At 33.5% G+C, this 20,884-nt stretch overlaps 1 protein-coding gene across 1 annotated transcript; it reads left to right on the forward strand.

Moving 5' to 3' along the window:
- Window positions 1–739: 739 nt before the first annotated feature.
- Window positions 740–20,021, forward strand: LOC133337245 (SET domain-containing protein SmydA-8). Its single transcript, XM_061545494.1, has 2 exons — window positions 740–1,591; window positions 19,584–20,021. The coding sequence occupies exons 1-2, from the start codon at window positions 740–742 to the stop codon at window positions 20,019–20,021; spliced, it is 1,290 nt and encodes a 429-aa protein (XP_061401478.1).
- The last annotated feature ends 863 nt before the right edge of the window (window positions 20,022–20,884 follow it).

Genomic DNA, 20,884 nt, shown 5'->3' on the forward strand with positions numbered 1-20,884 from the left:
ACAAATATTTTTTTAAAAAATCCACTATTATTAGGTTGCTTGAAAAAAGTCTTAAAAAAATCGTCGCCTACAAATATTTAATTTTTTTTAATAAAATCCACACTAATTTTCGGATTTCGAACCTTACACCAAATATTTGTATTGGTTCAAAATTCCCATTTAAATATTAGGATCGTGAGTCTATGACCTCTTCCTTTCACCAAAGAAACATGAATATATTCGCCATAATTTCCCTCACACAAACACAAAAATTATGAATTGATGAAAAATTTAAAACAAAAAAATTTTTCGCACACAAAAGCCGAAAGCCAAATGTTTGCATACGAACGATCCGCTTCGCTTTGGTTCGTTGTACTGTTGCCACAAATTTTGGCAACATTTTAAATATAAGTCTTGTAAACTGGAATGAGGCGACAGTTAGCCAAAGATCGCGTAGCTTGAAAGAAGGAACAAAATTTGAAAAAAACATTTTGACATAAAAATTGAGTCAATAAAAAAGAGAAAGTACAATAAAAATATTTTTTAAAAAAAATTAAGGATAATTAAAAAATAAAAAAACAAATATTTTAAAGGATTAAAATTTAAAATACAAATATTTCGATATAAACCAAAGTGGATGTTAGCAATTAAATATTTTGTGGAATATTAAAAAATAAAAAAAAATAATTTTGAAAATTTTTGTAAAATAAAAATAAGAAATTTTCGAATAAACCAAACTTAGTGCAAATTTCCCATAACCATGATTTGTCCGAAACGTACCACGGAATTGTTGGAACAATTCTTGGAACCGTTCAAAGATAAGGATCCTGCATGGGAAATCGGTATTTCGAAAATTGCGGGTCGCGGTGTATTTACCACACGTAACATTAAACGCGGTGAAGTCATATTTCGTGATATGCCATTGCTGATTGGTCCAGCGGCTCGTAAGGAGGACACCCTAAATTCTTGCTCGGTTTGCTTTAAACTCCTACCCGATACCAAGTTTATGTGCCGCCAAGGATGTGGTCTGCCGATTTGTAATTTATGCCAGAAAAAGAAACAACACAAGGCCGATTGTGCCCTATTCAAGTCATGGGAACCCTGTGAACCGGATGTGGCCAATTCCGTAATTATACGCCTGCTGTGTCCAGCTCGTGCCATTAATTGCACCAAGGAACAGCGTGATCTGATGTATTGCCTACAGGCCACATTGGACAATAATCATCGTACTGAGGTACGAAATGCTGCAAAGTGTTTCCGTAAATTCCCAACGGATAAGAAACTTATCGATATTATGAATCGAGCAGTGGCTGTGTTGCGTACCAATGGATTCGATGAGACCTCGGATCGTACCAATGATAATCAGGAATTTTTCTATCGTGCTTTGTTTCCACTCTTTGCCTTGATCAATCATGATTGTGTACCGAATTCATATTATACCTTTGAGGAGAAGACAAATAATATGATTGTAAAGGCATCGGTGGATATACCAGCGGGTACAGAGATCACCACGACCTATACGAAGTTGTTCACATCGAATATTGCTCGCCACTTGTACTTGAAGATGAAGAAAACGTTTACCTGTAAATGTCAGAGGTGCTCAGATCCAACTGTAAGTATGAGAGAGTGGACTAAACATTTTTTAAAGGGCCAACATATAAGTGATTTTTTAAAGAATATTTTTTTCATTAACCAACATAGGTGAGGATTTTTTTAGAATATTTTTTTTCAAGGACTAGCCTTAGGCTTGGATTTTTAAAGAAATTTTTTCAAAGACCAGCCGTAGGCGTGGATTGTTTAAAGAATATTTTTTCTAGAACCAGAAAAGGCGTGGATTTGTTAAGGAATATTTTTTCTAGAACCAGAAAAGGCTTGCATTTTTTTAAGGAATATTTTTTCTAGAACCAGAAAAGGCGTGGATTTTTTAAGGAATATTTTTTCTAGAACCAGAAAAGGCGTGGATTTTTTAAAGAATATTTTTCCTAGAACCAGAAAAGGCGTGGATTTGTTAAGGAATATTTTTTCTAGAACCAGAAAAGGCGTGGAGTTTTTAAGGAATATTTTTTCTACAACCAGAAAAGGTGTTTTTTAAGAAGAAAAGGCGTGGATTTTTTAAAGAATATTTTTTCAAAGACCGGAATAGGCGTGGATTTTTTAAAGAATATTTTTTTAAAGAAAAGGCGTGGATTTTTTAAAGAATATTTTTTCTAGAACCAGAAAAGGCGTGGATTTTTTAAGGAATATTTTTTCTAGAACCAGAAAAGGCGTGGATTTTTTAAGGAATATTTTTTCTAGAACCAGAAAAGGCGTGGATTTTTTAAGGATTTTTTCAAAGACTATCATAGGCGTGGTTTTCTTCCAAGACTATCATAGGCGTGGATTTTTTCAGAGATTATCATAGGCGTGAATTTCTTCCAAGACTATCATAGGCGTGGATTTTTTCAGAGATCATCATAGGCGTGGATTTCTTCCAAGACTATCATAGGCGTGGATTTTTTCAAATGTGGATTTTTTCAAAGGTTATCATAGGCGTGCATTTTTACAAAGACTATCATAGGCGTGCATTTTTTCAAAGACTATCATAGGCGTGGATTTTTTCAAAGACTATCATAGGCGTGGATTTTTCTCAAAGACTATCATAGGTGTGGATTTTTTCAAAGATCATCATAGGCGTTGATTTTTTCAAAGACTATCATAGGCGTGTATTTTTTCAAAGACTATCATAGGCGTGGATTTTTTCAAAGACTATCATAAGCGTGGATTTTTTCAAAGACTATCATAAGCGTGGATTTTTCAAAGACTATCATAGGCGTGGATTTTTTCAAAGACTATCATAGGCGTGGATTTTTTTCAAAGACTATCATAAGCGTGGATTTTTTTCAAAGACTATCATAGGCGTGGATTTTTTCAAAGACTATCATAGGAGTGGATTTTTTCAAAGACTATCATAGGCGTGGGTTTTTTCAAAGACGTGGATTTTTGCAAAGATTATCATAGGCGTGGATTTTTGCAAAGACTATCATAGGCGTGTAGTTTTTCAAAGACTATCATAGGCGTGGATTTTTTCAAAGACAATCATAGGCGTGGATTTTTTTTCAATGACTATCATAGGTGTGGATTTTTTCAAAGACTATCATAGGCGTGGATTTTTTCAAAGACTATCATAGGTGTGGATTTTTTCAAAGACTATCATAGGCGTGGATTTTTTCAAAGACTATCATAGGTGTGGATTTTTTCAAAGACTATCATAGGCGTGGATTTTTTCAAAGACTATCATAGGCGTGGATTTTTTCAAAGACTATCATAGGCGTGGATTTTTTCAAAGACTATCATAGGCGTGGATTTTTCAATTTATTTATTTGTTTTCTGACACAGCCCCACTGTTTCCTTCTCACTACTCAATCACATCTTTCAAAGATTTCCACCTTCATCATAAATATCCTGGCACTGTGCACACACGCTACACAAAAATTTCAATACGTTGACATAATTTCGAGTGATTTCCAATGTGATGGTGGGTGAATTCGTCCGATAGCGAAAGTGGGGACCGGGATTTGTTGTGTGTTTGTTTTGAATTTTTCACATATTTTATTCGATTTTATTTTTAATACGTTTCAATAATATTTATAGCAAATCTGTGATGGGTTGTATTTTAATTAATTTCCCCCCGCAAGAAAAAAAATACTCATGTTGAGGCCAAAACAATAACAATAATCATCATCACCGGCAGCAACATCAACATCTTCACACCACATCTGAACTAATGGTGTTTTTGGGGGATAGACGGATGGATGAATGTCGTTGCTGATAAACATATGTGATGCAGGCAGGAAGGGTGGCAATGGTGGGAGGTATTAGAATTTTGCACATTTCTTAATTTTTTTTTTTGTTTCTTAAAAAAATCGAAATGATATGCAAAAAATCTAAAAATTCTTTTAATATTTTTAATGATCTTTTAGACAATTTTTTTATATGTCTATATATATTGTGATTTCAATTATGTCCAAATCAGTGGCATATATAAAATAAAAATATTCTCTGGGGGTAGATATATTTCGCCGAAAACATTAAGCAGCAGGCCATAACTTAGCTGAAATGTATTTAGTTGACATTAATGTTGAATGTTTTTTGGTCTGCTTATAGTTTTGATTTTTAATATTTCATTAAATGTTCGAATTCCATAGTGAAAATTAAAAATAAAACTAAAAAGATATTTTTTTGATTTTATATAGAGATTGGAAATATTTTAAATTTTTTCTTAATGTGTCATAAAGTTAAATTTATATATAAAGGGCAACATATATTTTAAATTTCTAATTGAATATTTTTAGATAGGCGTGGAATATTTTTTTAAGGTCTAGAATAGGCGTGGATTTTTTTACAGAATATTTTTTTATGGACCATAGAATAGGCGGGGATTTTTTTTAAAGAATTTTTTTAGGGACCATAGAATAGGCGTGGGGTTTTTTTTTAAAGAATAGTTTTTCAAGGGACCATAGAATAGGCGTGGATTTTTTTAAAGAATATTTTTTTTAAGGACTAAAAGGCCACTAGGCGTGGATTTTTTTAAAGAATATTTTTTTTAGGGACCATAGAATAGGGGTGGATTTTTTAACGAATATTTTTTTAGGGACCATAGAATAGGCGTGGATTTTTTAAAGAATATTTTTTTAGGGACCATAGAATAGGCGTGGATTTTTTTAAAGAATATTTTTTTAGGGACCATAGAATAGGCGTGGATTTTTTTAAAGAATATTTTTTTAGGGACCATAGAATAGGCGTGGATTTTTTTAAAGAATAGTTTTTTAAGGGACCATTGAATAGGCGTGGATTTTTTAAAGAATATTTTTTTAGGGACCATAGAATAGGCGTGGATTTTTTTAAAGAATATTTTTTTAGGGACCATAGAATAGGCGTGGATTTTTTAAAAGAATATTTTTTTAGGGACCATAGAATAGGCGTGGATTTTTTAAAAGAATATTTTTTTAGGGACCATAGAATAGGCGTGGATTTTTTAAAAGAATATTTTTTTAGGGACCATAGAATAGGCGTGGATTTTTTAAAAGAATATTTTTTTAGGGACCATAGAATAGGCGTGGATTTTTTAAAAGAATATTTTTTTAGGGACCATAGAATAGGCGTGGATTTTTTAAAAGAATATTTTTTTAGGGACCATAGAATAGGCGTGGATTTTTTAAAAGAATATTTTTTTAGGGACCATAGAATAGGCGTGGATTTTTTAAAAGAATATTTTTTTAGGGACCATAGAATAGGCGTGGATTTTTTAAAAGAATATTTTTTTAGGGACCATAGAATAGGCGTGGATTTTTTAAAAGAATATTTTTTTAGGGACCATAGAATAGGCGTGGATTTTTTTAAAGAATATTTTTTTAGGGACCATAGAATAGGCGTGGATTTTTTAAAGAATATTTTTTTAGGGACCATAGAATAGGCGTGGATTTTTTAAAAGAATATTTTTTTAGGGACCATAGAATAGGCGTGGATTTTTTAAAAGAATATTTTTTTAGGGACCATAGAATAGGCGTGGATTTTTTAAAAGAATATTTTTTTAGGGACCATAGAATAGGCGTGGATTTTTTTAAAGAATATTTTTTAGGGACCATAGAATAGGCGTGGATTTTTTTAAAGAATAGTTTTTTAATGGACCATAGAATAGGCGTGGATTTTTTTAAAGAATATTTTTTTAGGGACCATAGAATAGGCGTGGATTTTTTAAAAGAATATTTTTTTAGGGACCATAGAATAGGCGTGGATTTTTTAAAAGAATATTTTTTTAGGGACCATAGAATAGGCGTGGATTTTTTAAAAGAATATTTTTTAGGGACCATAGAATAGGCGTGGATTTTTTAAAAGAATATTTTTTTAGGGACCATAGAATAGGCGGGGATTTTTTTTAAAGAATTTTTTTTAGGGACCATAGAATTGGCGTGGTTTTTTTTAAAGAATATTTTTTTAGTGACCATAGAATGGGCGTGGATTTTTTTAAAGAATATTTTTTGTTAGGGACCATAGAATAGGCGTGGATTTTTTTAAAGAATATTTTTTGTTAGGGACCATAGAATAGGCGTGGATTTTTTGAAAAATATTTTTTTTTAAAGAATATAGAATAGGCGTTTTTTTAGGGACCATAGAATAGGCGTGGATTTTTTAAAAGAATATTTTTTTAGGGACCATAGAATAGGCGTGGATTTTTTAAAAGAATATTTTTTTAGGGACCATAGAATAGGCGTGGATTTTTTAAAAGAATATTTTTTTAGGGACCATAGAATAGGCGTGGATTTTTTAAAAGAATATTTTTTTAGGGACCATAGAATAGGCGTGGATTTTTTAAAAGAATATTTTTTTAGGGACCATAGAATAGGCGTGGATTTTTTAAAAGAATATTTTTTTAGGGACCATAGAATAGGCGTGGATTTTGTAAAAGAATATTTTTTTAGGGACCATAGAATAGGCGTGGATTTTTTAAAAGAATATTTTTTTAGGGACCATAGAATGGGCGGGTCCCTAAGATGTTGTTTTCTAGTTGGTCTTTCCATCTAACTCGTGACCTTCCCCTTCTATGGGAACCATCAGTAGGCTCGCTTTTATATGCCTTTTGAGCTGGGACATTCTCATTCATTCGCACAACATGGCCTAGCCACCGTAGTCGCTGCAGCTTAACACGACTGACTATGTCGATGTCCGATTGTAAAGCTCGTGGTTCATTCGACGACGATATTCACCGTCGACGCAGATCGGCCCGTAGATCTTTCGAAGAATTTTTTTTCAAACACCCCGAGAGCTGCCTCATCTGCTTGCGCAAGCTTTGCTTCAGATCCATATAATAGCACGGGTAGTACCAGCGTCTTGTAAAGTATAAATTTCATCTGGCGGGAGGTGGCCTTGTTTCTAAACTGCTTATTTAGACCATAGTAGCATCTGTTGTCCATCACAATCCTTCTCGGAATTTCAAAACTGATGTCATTCGTTTTGTTTATGGCGGTACCAAGGTATATAAAATATTTGACTACTTCGAAGCTGTAGTTCTCATGATACCATCAGTTAGGTCTTCTCGTCGTTTACTGCCAGACCCACTTTGGCAGACTCCTTTTCAATTTGTTCAAAGGTGGCTGTAACCGCTCGCAATGTTCGACCCATTATATCGATGTCATCGGCGTAGGCGAGCAACATGTGTTGTTTGGTGTACAGAGTGCCATTTCTGTTCACCTTTGCGTCTCGTATGACCTTTTCCAGCAGGATGTTAAAAAGATCACACTACAAACTGTCACCTTGTCCGAATCCTCGTTCGTATTAATTTTGCAGGAATACCGAACGCCTTTGAACGGATAGGGCTGTCGAATGCGGCTTTAAAGGTCGTTTACTTTGAACCGGATTTGGTTAACCCAGTGGGTTTAAATTTTCAATTCCTTTGAATATATGCCAAATAAATCCTCATAAAGTAGGTTAACCTGGTAAAAAGTTCTAATGTAAATACCGTATTATAGTCGACAAATAGGTTGTATGTGTCGATGTGTATTTCGCAGAGTGAAAATCTGGTCTATGGTGGATTTGCCAGGTCTGAAGCCGCATTGGTATGGTCCAATGATGTCATTGACCATTGTCTTCAGTCGTTCACACAGTACGCTGGATAGCACTTTATATGCGATGGGAAGGAGACTTATTCCTCTATAGTTGGCACATATCGTCTTGTCTTCTTTTTTGAGCACGTCACACAGGGTGATGAGGTTCCAATCATTTGATCTCGCATTCTTCTAGCCAAATTGTACTATTCATCTGGTGCATGCTCCTTACCAGCATCTGACCATCAGTCTTGAATAGTTCGGCTTGTAACCCATCGGCACCTGCTACTTTATTATTATTGATTGCTATTCTGACTTCATCTTGGCTAGGTGGTATACACTCTATATCGTCATATATTATTGGTTCTGGGGTATCCTCTTCACCGCTTCTATTTGATATCAGAAGTTTTACAAAATGCTCTGGAAGATCCTCAGCCCGCTGTCTGTACCTGTCACTAGGTTTCCTTCTTCATCTCTACAGGAGGATGTGCCAGCACCAAAGTCTTTGGTTTGGTGTTTTACCCGTTGGTAGAATTGTCGGACTTCATTCTCGATTTCTCCTGCACATCTCGATTTGCTCCCACGTTTTTCTTGTTCTTTCTTCATTTTTCTGAAAATACGTTTCTCCTCTCCCCTTTTCTCCCGATAGTTCTCCATCACATTACGTGTTGCTACTGTCCGCAGGTTTGCCCTATACGCTGCGTTTTTCATATCAGTAGCATTACGACACTCCTGATCGTACCATGGGTTTCTAGAATAGGCGTGGATTTTTTAAAGATTATTTTTTCAAAGAGTAGAATCGGCGTGGATTTGTTAAAGAAGATTTTTTCGAGGACTATGGATTTTTTTTAAGATTCCATTTTCATTTTTATTTGTTTATTATATTTTTCTTCTTATTCAAAAATTATATTATCCCAGCAAATATAATAAATCATTATTTATTTTTTTAATTTTTCGCATTCGATTCAAAAGAAAAATTGTTCACTTTACAATGAAAATTGTTTTCAAAATCAAAAAATCAATAAACAGACAATTAAAGGCAATTCAAATTAATAAAATTCCTCCAAAAAATAATAATTTTTTTCAGACTTTTGTTAAATATTAAATAAATATTTTCAATCAATATTGAAAATAAACACAACAGCATCGTCGAAATCATATCCAAACATTATAAATGAAAAAGAAATCGAATTGAAAAATAAAGAATAATATTTTCATAAGTTTTTTTTGTTTTTGTGTCGATGGTGATGTGATATGTAACACATTGTGTCCAATTAAATGACTCAAATTTATCAAAATATTTATGTTTATTTTCATCAAGATATTCATTCAATATTTTTCAAGAAATAAGAATGTTTCGACTCTCAAAATCCTCTTATGTTCAATTGATTGTTAAAAAAAGTATAATAATAATGTTAATATAATTCTTATACATATATAGAAATTCTTATTGGAATTATTGGGGTCAAATGTTTATAAGATATTAAATCAAAATTATGACTCATATATTACACGTTATTTATGCACTTTAACAACCTTAATGGAACTTATGAAAATATCCCAAAATGATGTGAACAATCGAAATTTTTGAATAATTATTGTGTGCATTATCCACGAAACTTGAAATCTTCGCTGCCTTAATTCACAAAATTAATATTTAAGAAAAATATTTTAGCTAAAATTTTGAAAAAAATATTCAATTTTTTTTTGGAACCTGTGAAAATTATTATTAGGCACACATCTTGTTCGATGTGGTTGTAGGGATTAAAACGCATTTAAATCAAATATTTAAATGTACCGTGCCTTTCATTTTGTCAACATTATTTATTGACATAGCTGTCATGTCTATTTTTGTGCAGAAGATATTATTTCATGGAATTTATGAACCATGACAAAAGAATAAGTGGACATTCTTTAGGCACAGTTAACCCGGCTAATTAGCAGCTATAAATTGTTATAATAAAATGTTTTGATAAATTGTCTTCGAAGATCATAAATATAATAAAACAAAATATGATATGAGAAAATGTTGACCCCATATGGAAAGTCATAGAATAACAATGGGGAAATTTTGAATTTCCGACAATTGAAATTTTCATAAATATGGGGTTTCTTGAGAAAACAACCGAATATAGGAATATTTAAATGTCAAAGAATGAGGACGAAAAGGATACGTGAGGTATTGTATTCGAAGATCTGTAAATAGGAATAAAAAAACATGATACAATAACTCGAATCATCTACTCTCCGATGTCTTTTATAACGAAATAAAATTGAGTAAAAAAATCCGCCAGGGACGTCTGACTATAAATTAGGAAATTAATGGGGCAGAACCACATATCCCCCGAAACTGACACCCTGATATAATTTCACGAAATGTAAGAGGATTATAAAAAAATGATATTAGGATTATTACACTAAATATTTTGAAGAGCTTTCTAAGTTATAAGTGTAATTTAATATTTGTCCTTACACTTTTACCTTGGACTGGCCCTCAAAAATGAATGGAACCTTTAAAAAATTAAATTTAAAAATGTACACTTAAAGCTTAGATCGTCTTTCAAAACATTTTTTAAAGAATATCATAGATAGGTACCCGAAACTGTATTTTATAAAAATCCACGGTTATGGCTACACTGATTAAAGAATGTCTCTACAAAATTTCAAGTGAAAATCTCAAGAACTTTTGAAGATATATCCGATTTATTGCGTCAGCATCAAGTGACGGCTGAAGGGCTTCTCAAACTTTAAACGCGTTTTTCTCTAAACATTTTTTTGCGAATGGCGGGCACGATAACTCAAAAACTAATAACTCAATCGATTCAAAATTTTTACACGTTTCTCTGTGAGTGTATAGCTATCGTATGAACTAGGATAAAGCCAATCGGTGAAGATCTTCCTTATTTTTTGACTTGGGCTTTGGTAAAAAATCGGCGATTTTCCAAAAATATTTTTTCAAAGGTCCACCATTTTTTTAATTTCTGAGCGAAGTCAATAATATTAGTTCATACGAGAGCCCGACAAGTACTCTTTCTAACACCGTTGGAATTTTCGGATTCCGATGTTCCAGTGAGGAGTTATCATGCCCGCCATCAAAAATAAGGACTTCTCTTTAATTACAAAAAACAACAAAAAAACACTAATTTTTTTTTGTAAATTTTTTTCTTCTCTTTTAAATCTTCAATTATATATGTGCAAAGTTACAAACCTTAACAAGCATTGGTATTGATTGAAAAATTAAAATCGAGATTGGGGTCTGAAGCTTTGGCAGACCCTCAAAAAAGTTATTAGTCTTAATAAGTTTACGTTTTGAGAAATAAAAACGAGAGCAGATTTTTGAAATACAACTACAGACGGACTATCAAATAATTATATCTGAATTTCATAAAATACGTACATCTTCTGTTTTAGTGGTTTCTTCAAATAAATCAAATTTGATGGCCTAAGCATTTTCTTGATTTGAATAAAATTCTATTTAGACTAATTCATGTCCGTCTGTCTACCCAATCTGAGTGTCTGTAATTTTAAATATTATTTTTTCTGAGCATTAAAAACCTTCTACCACATAATGCAATATCATAGTCCCCATATAAAAGTCCCGACCGATTTAAGGAACTTTGAATACGCACTACGAGGTGGAGGGCATGAAGAGTTCGAACGAGCCGAACATAACAACATTGAACCCAATGCAATTTTGCTGTTAACTTTTATAGCTGTGCCCCCTACCTACTTAGCTGGCTTGTGACAGAACATTTGTTTCATAAGCCGAGCTTAAACAAAATATTTCCAGGCGGGTCGGTTTTGTGCGCATCTCATCCAATTTGAAAGACCATGTTCAGAGATGTTGTCTTCCATTTGACTTTTTCCTTACCCTTCTACAGGAACCAGTTAGCTCGCTTTTATATGTCATTTGAGCTGGGCATCCCCATCCATTCTCACAACATGATCTGACTATGTCGATGTCCGAGGAAAGATGATACAACTTACGGTTCATTCGACAGGCGATATTCACCGTCGACGCAGATCGGCCCATAGATCTTTCGGAGAAATTTTCTCTCTATCACTGCAAGAGCTTCGTCATCTGCACAATCAGATGACGAAGTACCCATGCTTCAAATCCATACAACAGCACGGGTAGTAACAGCGTCCTTGTTTTTGAATTGCTTACTATGTTCTGAGTAAGCAATTCAAAAACAAGGCCGCATCTGTTGGCCAACATGTTATTAGTTTTTTTATGGCGGTACCGATGTATATAAAAACGTTCACCAACTCGAAGCTGTAGTTTTCAAGTTAAATATTTGGTCCGAGTCTACTGGACATCTTGGGCGTTATACCATCAGCATGGTCTTCTCGACATTTACTGTCAGTCCCACTTTGGCTGACTCCTTTTCAATTCGTTCAAAGGTGGCTGTTACCGCTCGCAATGTTCGACCCATTATGTCAATGTTGTGGGCGTAGACGACTAACATATGCTGTTTGGTGTACAGAGCGCCATTTTAACATTTGCATCTCGTATGACCTTTTCCAGCAGGATGTTAAAAAGGGTACACGACAAACTGTCACATTCTCAGAATCCTTGTTTGGTATTGAAGGGCTTTAAGAGGTCCTTTGATATTGTGCCAGTTAAAGTTATCTTGCCTAGCCGTATTAATTTTGCAGGAATGCCGAAAGCTGGCAAGAATTTAAAACCTCTGAGCGGATTGGGCTTTCGAATGCGGCTTTATAGTCGACGCAGAGAGCAAATCTGGTCAATGGTAGAATTGCAAGGTCTAAAACCGTATTGGTGTGGTCAAATAATGTCATCAACTATTGGCTTCAGTCGTTCACACAACACCCTGGATTGCACTTTATATGCGATGAGAAGAAGACTAATTGGCACATATCGTCTTGTCTCCTTTTTTTGTGCGCGGGATACAGGATGCTGAAGTTCCAATCATTGGGCATTCATTCCTCCATCTCCGTCATCTCTTATTGGTTCTGGGGATTCTCAACACGCTGTCTGCATCTTCAACACGCTGTCTGCATCGGTTACCAGGTTTCATTCTTCATCTCTGCAGGAGGATGTGCCTGCACCAAAGCCTTCGATTTGGTGTTTTACTCGTTAGTAAAATTTCCGAACTTTATTGTGACTCCTGTAAATCCAGAAAACATCCGTTCTTCTTGCTCTTTCTTTATTTTTCTGAAAATACATTTCCCCTCTCACCTTTTTTCCCGATAATTCTCTCTCCCATTAGGTGATACAGGTGATACTGTTTGCAGGGTTGCCCTACACGCTGCGTTTTCACATCAGTAGCATTACAATACTCTTGATCGTACCATGGGTTTCTCGATGGTGGTTTTTGGTACCCAAGTGTTGCTTTTGCTTCAGTTTGTAGGAGTGGACAATTCTTTGCCATTGTGCAAAGTAGAATACTATTATCGGGACAAGAAGAGCTTTCGTCAAGCAGGTGGGTAAGTTGAGCGTAGTAGGCCTCTGCTACCTGTTGTGCTTGCAGCTTTTCGACGCTCCTCGGATCGATCGAACGTCTAATACACCGTTTATCACAACAAGCTCAATTTGATTTCTCGTTGCTTGATCAGGAGAAATCCAGGTGGCCTTGTGTATTTCGAGATTCTTGAATCTGATGCTGCTAATTACCATATTTTTGGCTGCCGCGAAGTCAATCAATCGACATGCTATTGTCGGATGTCTCTTCTTGGGCAAAATTTTCCGACAGTGGGGCCAATATTTTCCCTTCCGATTTTTGTATTAAAATCTCCTAGCCAGGGTAGCGGTCATATGCTGTTTCTAGACGCTCGTAAAGTATGCCTTTGTTCTGCTCATCTTTCTCTTCCATCAGAGCACGGACTCAAATAAGACTGATGTAGATGAACTTCGCTTTTATACGGATTATAGCAATTCGCTCATCAACTGCAATGAATCTGGAGACGAGGTCTTCTATTCTCCACGTTTCATGGCAGCTATAATACAGGGCGTAATCATCTGATTTACTTACACCAGTCCCTTTCCATCGCATTTCCTGCAAGGCAATAATATCAGCTTTGTCCTTTTTGAGTACATCCGCCAAAGCGAAAACTGTGCCTGTTCTGTACAACGTGCGCACATTCCTAGTGCAGATTTGCAGATCGTGGACCATTATATGTTTTTCGTTGCTTTTTCATAGTAGGAGGGGTTTTCCGAGTGTGGACAACTAACCCGACGCCTCAACCCATTTTTTATAGTTCTTATGGGTGAACTCGCGGCACATATTAGCTCACTATTTAAACGGGTGATGAAAATAATTACCCCAGGTGACACCGCGGGGAGGTTAGTGTCCACAATTGAGATGAAGAAGGGACCAAGATAAGATTTGGATGGATTTTTTATTGTATTGTATAGCATAACAAAGTATATCGTAATATTTTTTTTAGGAGTGGATGCAGTCAAACCCCTTCTAGCAAAATTATTTCTTTTATGACTACAATGAATAAATCTATTATATTACAACACATGTCTTATAAACACATATACTTAATAAGAAATAAATTTTATGAATGTGCAAAATTATAAATGCAAATTTTGTATTTTTTGGGTTACGACTTAAATGCATTTCAAATTAATTTCATTTGTTGTTGTTGCTGTGTCTTAAAATGTCATACTAATCCCGCTAAAAAAATTCAAGGTCGTTTATGGTGGGTGTCTGTTTTTGAAAATGTTTGCAGTCACTTTTCATGTGTGTGTGTGTTTTTTTTTGTTGATTGAGGAAGAAGAGTCGAATGCAATTTGCTATGTATGTCACGCTGTGACATGAGAAATTACCAACGCCTGTTGATATTGGCAACAAAAATACAAACGGCAGTAATCACAAAGTGTGACCAATTTTTATGAATAATTAATTGTTTGTAATTATTGTTTTTCTGAAAAATCGGAATATTTGCAAGAAGGATTGTTGTTAGGCAGTGTTGCCAAAACTTGATTGAGAAAAAATGCTAGATTTTATTGAAAAATATGCTAAAAAGTGCTAAAAATTTTAGAAAAGTGCCAGGAAAAAGTGCTAAAAATGAATTTAAAAAAATTGATAATTGTTTATAATGAGATCTATATTTCTTAAAATTTAAATTAATAGCTATGTTGTGAGGGTATTGCAAGTGTTTGTGCTTCAATAGTTTGTAACGAAATATTGGTCCTGGACTTACATTTTGGTATACGGATCGTTATATCCCGGATATTTGTAAAGGTCATAGCTTTGAAACAATTGTCACGATATTCTTCATATCCGGTTCTGGCCAGTGAAGACACTTATTGTGTTTGGCTGTTGAAGTCAACCAACGCATTTCATATTTGTTTCTGGTCTCTCTAGAGGTCACAAAATTGTACATGGCAAGTCAAATTGACCCAGACTTTTGTTTGAAAAAATACAAAATTTACATTATATGCTCTTCACATTTATTCTAGAAGAGCAGATTCTAGAAGATGTGGAGCTTTACGTAAATATTTACAGGGGTCTATATATTGTAATAGTATTTTGTATTACCATTACCGCAGTAGATTATAGCTACACAATTTTGCATAAAGTTCCGGTTTTGTTGAAGTGCGACATCTATCGGTTTGAACGGATGATATTTACAGTATGAAATAATACAAAAAAAGATTTTTTTTTCTAAATGCACTTTTATATCCCAACATCAATAAATACGGAAAATCTAATCAACGAAAAAACATGGCTGCTTTGATAATGATCTGTCAGACATTCCTAGTACCCATTGGATGTTTGTTATTGTTATCAGTCTAGCCCCCATATAACGGTACCCCCAATATTCGGTATTTTGGGGATTTTGGACACATTTTCCAATCGAGCTGGCTGTAATTTATTATATAGTTAAAAAGTTATAAAAAGTTCGGCCGATCACATTTTGAAAAAATCTTGGAACAAATTAAAAATGCTAAAAAAAGTGCTAGGTGCTAGATCAATTTTGTTGGTGCTAAACGAGTTTAAAAAGTGCTAAATCTAGCACTAAAAGTGCTAAATTGGCAACACTGTTGTTAGGAGAATTAAAAAGTGTCTTCCACATTTGTACATATATTTGTCATATATATATTGTTTTAAAAAAATTGAAATTTGTCTCCCATATCTGTACATGATAGTCGCATTTAAAAAAATAATATAAACATTTATTTGTATAACAACATCGTACTATATTTGTCATATAATATAATAGAGAACATAAGATGATTGATCAGTTCCCCCATTATAATAGAAGGGTCTGTTAATCTATTCTAATGACAGTGAGAAACAATTTTGAAAACATTTTCACACAACCTATTTTGGACAGCTGTGAAGACATTTTAGCAGATTTGTTTAAACAAATTATCTTTTTTCCTTGGTTAATGCAAACAACTTGTTCAATGTTCTTAAAATTAAGGAGATCAATAAATAAAATTTATGAAAAAAAAAATTTTGTCACCAAAATTTAAACATATATAATCCATTAATAAAATATATGTAGTTGTTGGAATAAGACAAATAATTTGTCCTATAATAACAACAACATGCCAATGAACTTGTACAATGTTCATTTATTTTATTAAAACCCATAAAAGACCACATGTTTTTTTTGAAATGGTCTTAATAATTTTTTTTAACGATCACATTTTATTGACACAAAAAAAATCATAACAATTATTTTCATTATTTTGTGTGTTAGGTAAAAATGAAATTATCCTGAAAATGAGAAAAATACTTAAATATTTTTTAATGGATATGTGAATGACTATAATACCATTACAATATTTAGTGTGTCTTCAATGTATGTAATAGGGAAGATCGAAAGAGCTATTATAATTTTACAAGTTTTCCAACTTTTTACTAGAAAACCGTTCCTGAAACCACAATATGTTCAGCCGAATTTAAGAAAACACAAAACAAAATGACTTTCTCTTTGTAAAGTTTTCACTCGAGAAATTTGGCCGTGTAAAAATGGCAAAACATCTAATTTTGGCATTTGCCATCTAATTTTGGCATTTTTACTAGTTTTCCCTTCCAGAATATTTTGTATGATTTTGAACTCTTACATTTTGACATTTTTCCCTTTTATTAGTTTTACTATGAAAAAATTTACTGAAACAGAAAAAAAACATTTGATAATCGGTATTTTGTATTAAAAAAAATAATAAACCAGTGAGCAAAGTAGTATAGTCGGACGATGTCGACCATATAATACCCTACACAACTACCACCAACTCTAATTTGCTGCAGGTTTATGTTTCGAGCCTAAGCGATAATTCCCGATATTTCCACCCTTTAATCTATTTCTTACCCTGACATATTTTCCGAATCATACTTTCCTGGAGTAAACATTTACGCCATACGATTAAAACTTGGTTATTTTACACACAAAAGTCTGGGTTCATTTGTCCCTAAATAAATAGCTGGTCAGATCATTAAGAGGCATTGGAAAAGCATACAAAAATTTTTCTTGGTCTATTCCGTCCTCAAAATATCATGCGATAATCTTTATCATTATAGGCGGTGACCTTGACCATAACCGGAATCTGATGCACAATTTCTTAGCGATCCGCACGATATGTTCGCCTTCTAGTGCTTATATTTATATATATAATTATCTTAGTATAACTCCCACATCCAACTTCTCGGGACTATGTCCTTCAAGAGTTAATATGTACTCCATACAATAAAAATTTTATCAGTTTTCACATAAAAGTCTCGGTCCATTTAACCCGCTAAATATTGACCGATCTTCGTCAAAACAGTCATGCTCATTTCATAGTCAGGTCCCTTTCTCTTTGCAAAATTTCGTGAGGCTAGGTTAATTATTGTGGCCTCTAGAGCGATCAGAAAAACATACAAAAATAACGTTTTTCTTTCATTTCATCCCCTAAATATTAACCGATCATTACCAAAAACAATAGGGCTCCTTTTTTACAAGAACCCATCCCATGTTTAGATCGACACAACTAGTCGATATATGAGGATCGGTATACTTAAAGGATGATCTAGGAGCAATATTTCGCGGCGTTACAATTTCTCGAGGCCACACAAAGCTATAATACCCCTACAATATAGATGTGTATATAAATTTCGGATTTTCGCATTCAACATACCTTAAGGTATTATTCTTAATTTATTTTTTTGGTTTGATTCGAAACTACACTAATTCAAGAATGTCCCTATAAAAATTCAAGTGAAAATCTCAACAACTCTTGAAGATATAGCCGATTTATTGTGTTAGCCTTAAGAATGGCGCTTCCAAATTTGGACATATTTTTTCTGTGAGTATATAGCTATTGTATGAACTACATCAATATCTTCCTTATTTTTCAACTTGAATTTGGGTCGAAAATATGCGATTTCCAGAAAAATTTTTTAAAAGTCCCCTTTTCTTAATATTATCATAGTTCCTACGAGAGCCAGACATATACTCTTTCTAAAACGTTGGAATTTTTGGCTTCCGATGTTCCAGTGAAGAGTTATCCTACCCTAAATACCCCAATCCTACACCTCCACAGTGATCCTAAATCACAATTTCATGATTTCAACTCTATCGCTTCATCCACAATTTAAATTGTAACAAATTTAGTACACATTAGTACAAATTTCTAAAACTTCCTTTATATTTCAATCTTATACCTTAACAGTGATCCTGACTCGAAATTTCATGATTCTAGCTCACCTAGAATAAAATTGTACCAAATTTAGTACCACTTAGTACCCATAAGTATTAATTTGTTAAACTGAATCTTGACCCTAATCCTACATCCCTACAATGATCCTAACTCCAAACTTCATTGTTCCAGCTCTATCGGTTCACCCAAATCCAAATTGTACCAATTATAGTACGATTTAGTACTTTTCGTACACATAAGTAAACAATTTCAAAAACTATGTACATATCCCAATCCTACACTCCGAGGGTAATGTTACTTTCAATTTTCAGGATTCCAGCTTGATTTGTACCAAATATAGTACCATATAGTACTTTTCGTAAACGCGCTTTCCAAACTCTCCTCATATCGACCCTACTTCTCAACCTTAATTTGCATTCCAAATTTCAAGTTTTTAGCTGCTCAATCCATTCACATGCTACGAAAATTTACCAAATTTAGTACATTTCAGTACTTTTCGGATGCTTATAGTTCGAATTTCCATCTATTCTACACTACATCAGTGATCCTCAATCCAAATTTCAGAGTTCTAGCTCTACTGGTTCGCCAAATACAAATGATACCCTATTTAGTACTTTTTAGTACTGTTCGTACCGTTCTAGTACGAATTTCCAAAATCCTAGCCTAATCTGTCACCTTTGGACCAAGAGTGACACTCACCTAAAATTTCAAGATTATAGCTTTCGTCTGGGCGTTGATGAATCGTTAAATCAGTCAGTCAGTCAATCAATTTACTTTTTTATTAGTATAGATTTTAGTACTCCACCGTCATTAGACTTCGTCCTACATTGATGACACTTTTTTGAATATCTTATTTGTTGTTTATAATTTTATATATCATAGCGTGACCAAGTCGCACATCACTATTCTCTTCCTCAAGCAAATCTTAAGTGTGACCACAGTATACATGATGCATGACCTTCTCATGGTATTCCACGCTATGCCAACAAAAGTAATTAATTTCAATGCATTTCAGGCTTAACGATCTGTATTTTGAAATGAAAAAAAAAATCTTCAAATTCGGAGATTATTTTGTATTTACCTATCACGTCATACAAATAAATACATACCTATATATACATATATATGACAAAAATAACTGAACTAATTTCATTGAGGCTTATAAGGAAAAAAATATTTAAAATAAAATATTTAATAATAATAAAATTAATAATAATTATTAATACAATATAAGTCCACTAACATTAGTTTACATTTACCATCATAGATCATACGACGTATGATTAATATTATCTACTGAAATAAAATAAATCATACGCTTATGTGGCCCTTACAAATCACATATAGCTAACCATTGTTAAATCCCTCTTTAACATCTCTCTCCTCCCTCTCTTTTGCAGGAAAAAGGTTCCTTTATATCGGCTGTCTATTGTCGTGACACCAATTGCCCCGGTTTGGCAGTGCCCGAAACTACCGGTTTACCACAACCCAATTGGAATTGTTTGGAATGTAAACAGAAATCACCGCACGCTCCAATGTCAAAGGCTCAAGATTTGGCAGTGGGTGCCATCAATGCCAAAACCAATTCGAATTCACTGAAAACTCTCATTCAATATATCAAAGAGAAAAGTCCCAGTTTTATACCAGAAAGTAATTATGTAATTATCGATGCGAAATTGCAAGTCATTGCCCGGTTAAGTAAGAGTCTAGAGGATTGTGGTGAAGAATCAGCTGGCACGAAGGCGGAATTTTGTCAAGATATTTTGAACATTATGGATAAATTGGGTTTGGGTGATTGTGTGATGCGCACATATTTAGAGACGGAAAAGGCCAAGTGAGGTGGCCTGGGGAGATGCAAAAGTGAATTGATTTCAATATGGAATTCTAATGATGGATGGTATTAATGGAGTCATCATTTGGACGAAAAAGAAATATTTATTGTTTTCTTATGATGATGATGTTTATGAAAATAAGAAATAAAAAAAAAATAAAACAGATGAAAAATATTATACAATGTGTTTTAATAAGATTCTAATTTTATATGTAAGCAACATAAATACACACACATACATGCACTATTTGTTGTTAATTTATACTAAAAAATTATAAAAATACTATGAATTACATTAAAAAATTACATTAAATAAAAATTATATTCTGGAAAATTAAATTTTAATTTTTTTATTTATTTTTTATAAACATTTTTATAGAGCGTATGCAGTCTGATTGTAAGAAGACATTATGACCTTACTTAATCACATGACTAATGAGATTATATATAATTTGATACGATAAAAATATGTATAGAGCTTTAGAGCCTTGCACCAAGCCCTTATTTGTCAAATTCTAGACAAATTCCCAAAACAGCTCTGTAAGCTTCAAGTTTTAAATTAGGGCCGCATTTTCGTACTTCCGTCACGATTTGATAAAAAAACAAATAATATAAAGTGACTCTGTTTTATAAAAACTGCACATTTTTAAGGTAGTCTTTCAGGTACTTCTCCAATTTTTTTTTTTAAAAATGTTCAACTTCTAAATTTCCCTGTAAAGATAGATTGGACACAAAAATCGGATTTATTATCTGGAAATATTATTCCAAAAAAACATAAGGATTTAGGATTGAAGGAGGATATGTCTTCCAAAAATATTCCTCATTCGATTTGACAGAAGTCAGGTCATCTCAAAAATAATGTTCTTCTGC

Source organism: Musca vetustissima, unplaced genomic scaffold, assembly GCF_032173495.1.
Source record: "Musca vetustissima isolate MV318-11 ecotype Yass unplaced genomic scaffold, APGP_CSIRO_Mvet_v1 utg1801, whole genome shotgun sequence".
In the NCBI taxonomy this organism is placed as follows: domain Eukaryota; kingdom Metazoa; phylum Arthropoda; class Insecta; order Diptera; family Muscidae; genus Musca; species Musca vetustissima.

Coding starts and splice junctions, on each gene's coding strand:
- LOC133337245 (XM_061545494.1), top strand. CDS start 740: ATGATTTGTCCGAAACGTACCACGGAATTGTTGGAACAATTCTTGGAA. Junction 1,592..19,583: donor AGAGGTGCTCAGATCCAACT/GTAAGTATGAGA, acceptor TCTCTTTTGCAG/GAAAAAGGTTCCTTTATATC.